General features: G+C 35.8%; 1 protein-coding gene across 1 annotated transcript; it reads right to left on the reverse strand.

Annotated features, from left to right (window-relative positions):
• Positions 1 to 2,600: 2,600 nt before the first annotated feature.
• LOC124370592 (putative nuclease HARBI1) lies at positions 2,601 to 3,431 on the reverse strand. Its single transcript, XM_046828886.1, has one exon. The coding sequence runs from the start codon at positions 3,429 to 3,431 to the stop codon at positions 2,601 to 2,603; it is 831 nt and encodes a 276-aa protein (XP_046684842.1).
• Between the last annotated feature and the right edge of the window lie 1,254 nt (positions 3,432 to 4,685).

Below are 4,685 nucleotides of genomic sequence, written 5' to 3' on the forward strand. Positions count from 1 at the left end.
ATGACAGAAGACCGCTTAAGTGGGCTTGCCCTGATGTCTATTGAGCAAGAATTGACGTCTGAATACATGAAAGATAAAAAACTAGATCTGTTAGTTGACAGATTTTCAAATCTAGCCGATAGGAGGCTAATGCTTCATTAGAAGTAACGAAAATTGGTTCGTTGAAAACCATTACTGTAGTTCTGTTCACCTTAAAACTTTGTCTTGTACACAAATTTGTTTTTGTGTTATAAATGTCCTTGCAGTTATGTCTAGAATAGAATAAACTTGTATAATTTGAAATTGAGTCTTTTTACAATCCATCAATATAGTAAAAATTGATTAAAACCAATGTTTAACAAAAATACACATATACTTTACTTTAGTTCTTAAGTGGTAGTTTTCAAAAAAGTTTCCACGGGACCCCCCCCCCCCCGGAGACCCCGTGCCCCCCCAAATTATTAGGTCACGCTACGCCTATGGTGAGGATATAGACCATATAACTAGGGTTGGCAGGAGCTTAAAGGTAGTTTGCCAAAAATACTACGCAGCTAATTCTGTTGTAGATTCTCAACACCTAAAATCATACCTAGTGTTCACACCCGCAAATAAAGTTGAGTGTATCGGAGTAGTGTATGTGGAACCTGAGGTCACGGAGGAAGAAGTACTACAAGATGGGTACAGCATATACCCAATAATAAGTGCTCAAAGGATTAAAAAATGGACTGTTAAAAAGCTAATGAATAATTACTTCATGAGAATAACATTTGATTCTGAAAAATTACCAGAATATGTCACTCTAAATTATGTTAGGATTGCTGTGACCCATTATATACTACCGGTTAGACAATGCTTTAGATGCTTTAGCTGTAGTCTTGTAGCAAATTCTCCTTATTCAAAGCTTAGGATATGTAACTAGAATACATATCCTATGTGGGCTAGAATACCACAGCGGGGACTGTGGAAAACCACCTAAATGTATCAACTGTAATGGGGACCACCCTAGTAATAGCAAAGGATGTCCTGAATTCAAAAGACAAAAATGTATTGTCGAAAGAATGAGTATATAAGGAGTCCTATATAGAAGCCAGCAAATATCATTTACCTAATTACACTTCAGATTCTAGAATCGGTAATAGATTTAATAACAGTTAACTAAAAAAAGCTACTTATGTAAAAGTGATAAAGATTGATGTAAATGGTTCAAATAATTTTACCGCAAAGACATATCGGCATAATCATTATGCACATGAGAACAACCGGTACCTTCCACTTTTGGATTAAGAATTTAAGGAAGACAACAATATTGGGACTAGTAGCTCTAAGACAGAAATGAATTATAACAGCCCACATAGAGGGTACAATTCCAGGAAACCTAGCTATAGAGCGGGTAACAGAACTAAATCTTATATAAATTTAACCAATTTGGACTCTGAATCAAATCAGTCAAGTCCTAGTCCTATTGTGGGCAAAATAACTGTACCAGAACAGTCCACTGTAGTTGACAGGGAACAAAAAACTCTAAATAAAAAAGAGTGGAAGATAAAATTAGAGAATGTTTCAAAAATACATTGGAATCTAGTAAACAAACTACGTGGACAATATCTGGTAGTAACAGAAATAGTAAAAGTAGTACGATACGATCTGCACAGTTCAAAGGTAAATCAAATTCTAGTAAACAAAAATAGTTAGTTTATTGAAATACTTTGAGCTATAATTTTTTTTTAATCAACAAACATGTCTAATCTTGCTATTTTGCAATGGAATGCGAGGTCACTTAAACTTAAGTGGCATGAGGTGCTAAATGTATTAGCTCAAAATAGTATCGATATAGCACTAATACAAGAAACTTGGTTAAAGATAGATGATAAGCTATCGATGATAATTATAGGTTCGTCAGGGTAGATAGAGGCGATTCGTATGGTGGAGTTGCTTTTAATAGAAACAAAAGTATAAGATATAATGTTATAAGAGAGTATAACAACGATGTGTTACAGTTGTTAGCTATAAGATTTGAGAAGACTAACCATCCTATAAATGTATATTGTACTAACATAATATAGACCAATCTTTTTGGTACAATGAATTATTCTTGAATGATGGTGGTCAGACACTAATTGGGGGGGGGGGGATTTTAATGCTCCCCACCCCTTTTAGAATTGTAATAAGGCGGATATTAGAGGTAATTCAATATTCAAGGATATAGTAACTCCAATTTTATTCTGGTTAATGATCACAACCATACTACTGTGCCAAATTTATATAATAGACAATCAACCTTAGATTTAACCTTCATTACACCTAGTTTATACTCTCAGCTATTGACATGGAAGGTAGGTAATGATCCCATGGGAAGTGATAATTACTCCATTTACATGCAGTTTAAAATAAATTTAAGTAGGCCTAATATAATTAGAACAATCTCAAATCTACTTACTCAATGGAGTAATGTGTGAATAAAAACTAGTATATAAAATAAGATGATTTTATTCAGTAAATAAACAAAACCCATTCCAAAAAAAAAAAAATATATATATATACAAAATTGTGTGCAAGTAGGTGCTTGCGTGAGAAAAACATGAAAACGTTACTAAGTTCAATTTAACAAAAAAACAATTTCCTCACTGAATATTCAAATACGCCATCATATTGGCACGCTTGTCTTTGCCTCTTAATGTTGTGTCGGGATTTTCATAACGAACCACCCCAGGTTGGTCATCTTCATTTGGGACGCTATCAAGATCCCCATACTCAAAGTCATCCTTTAGATACTTGGCAATGTTGTGTAGCACAGCGCAACTGACTACCACTTGTGGAATGTTGTTTAATGCAACTCTAACACAGTTTCCCAGGATTGGGAATCTCCTTTTTAACTGGCCAAAACATCTTTCTATTATAATCCTTTCTCTAGCATGGATTAGATTGAACTCTCGTTCTTGATGCGTTCGTGGAGGCTTGAACGGTGTAATCAACCACGGCGATAAACCGTATCCTGAATCTCCTAAAAGACAAACTGCTCCATCATACTGTGACACGATGTCTCTGACATGACTATTCCTCCATACTCTGCCGTCGTGAACACTGCCGGGCCACTCTGCACTAATACTTGTAAACTGTTCCAATGCATTGCATGTTGCCTGGACATTTATACTAGGATATCCTTTTCTACAAATATACTCATCACCGTCCAGCCCAGGCTTTTGTATCTCAATTTGAGTACAATCAAGGGCACCAATTACAGACGGCAAACGAAAATGTCTCTGCCACAAAACTTTAGCCTCGGTCATATCTTCAGCTGTAGTTGGAAACCGTATCCAATTGTGTGATTGTTCAACTACTCTACTCATCACGTACCTTATAGTCTTGTTGGCAGTAGTATGATGTACACCCACATCTTGAGCTACACCAGACTGAAAGCCAGGATCACCCACAAACCTCAGAAATATTTCCATTTGCTGTCTTCTGTAAATACCAGCGCCACGAGTATCACTTTCTTCAAGAAACTGTGCCGCAAGGAAATCAACACTCTCACTGTTAAACCTTAACAGTTCTTTAAATTACGTTTGTTTATTTCAGAGCGAACAGAATAAATTTTACGTTGACGAATAGGCGTAAACTCAGCCATGATCAACAACAAACTGTGGACCGAGCAGATAGGTAGTAAATGCTAGGAAAAAGTCTAGCATGCCCCAGACCAGGCTTGAAAATATTGAAGCATATGCTACAGAAAAATCTACTTCAAAAGTTTTATTCACACCATTTTTTAAGAATTTACTACTCGTCCGGGAAAACTCTAGAACTTACTACCCCTAGCAAGTGCTAGTGTGTTTATTCACACAAAACGTAGCATTTACTTAAGAAATCCCTAGTATTTGCTTATGCTAGTTTTTATTCACATGGCCCATTGGAGTCAATGTAGGATAGTTGTGAAGATGTAGCAGCACATTTGTTGCAGTGCCAAATTTCAGCTTCAGCCTTTGTATTTTTTTAGTATTTTGCTGTCGATATTTATACACTTGGTGTAGAGCAACATTGTGCAAGGTCCTGTACAGCGTATGGCTGAGTACTTAACTCCTATAGTGCACACCCCACATGGGTACTTTGATGAGTTTTTGTTATTATTTTGAGATAGTTTTAAGTGGTAAGGAGAGTTTTCAGCTCAGGACCAATTTAAGTCTTGACAGAAGTTCCAGTATTTAATAAAAAAAGTTGAAGATGAGTATATGAGTACACAGTGTTGAATGGAGATTTGGCTAACTTCTCTGGTCGATTGAATAAATAAAAGAACAGTGTTGAATGGAGATTTTGCTGACTTCTCTGGTCGACAGAATAATTTTTCTCTGGCAGTACTCAGTGGCAACTACTCAGTTCATCACCACTGATACACCTTGTCAAGTAATAAACTATATAAAATGATAAATATTTATTCAGGTTGGTGTTAGGTATAAAACCGAGTTTGTGAGAGGCAAATAATTTAACAGCGAGTCAGTCTCTTATATTATATCATATAACAGAGTCAATTCTTCAAAGTAGAAGTGTGTCAGAAGGAATGAATAATTTTATTTGATTATCAGGTTTAATCACGTACCGTGTCAAGTAGAATAATCTAGTCAAGCAGTGAGAGTGAGATGGTAGTATACAGCTTGGCTATTTCCTGTTGTAAGATAATAACAGACTGTTGGTAATAACAGAAGTGTAAAATTTTG

Source organism: Homalodisca vitripennis, unplaced genomic scaffold (assembly GCF_021130785.1).
Source record: "Homalodisca vitripennis isolate AUS2020 unplaced genomic scaffold, UT_GWSS_2.1 ScUCBcl_339;HRSCAF=2120, whole genome shotgun sequence".
In the NCBI taxonomy this organism is placed as follows: domain Eukaryota; kingdom Metazoa; phylum Arthropoda; class Insecta; order Hemiptera; family Cicadellidae; genus Homalodisca; species Homalodisca vitripennis.

Coding starts and splice junctions, on each gene's coding strand:
- LOC124370592 (XM_046828886.1), bottom strand. CDS start 3,431: ATGGAAATATTTCTGAGGTTTGTGGGTGATCCTGGCTTTCAGTCTGGT.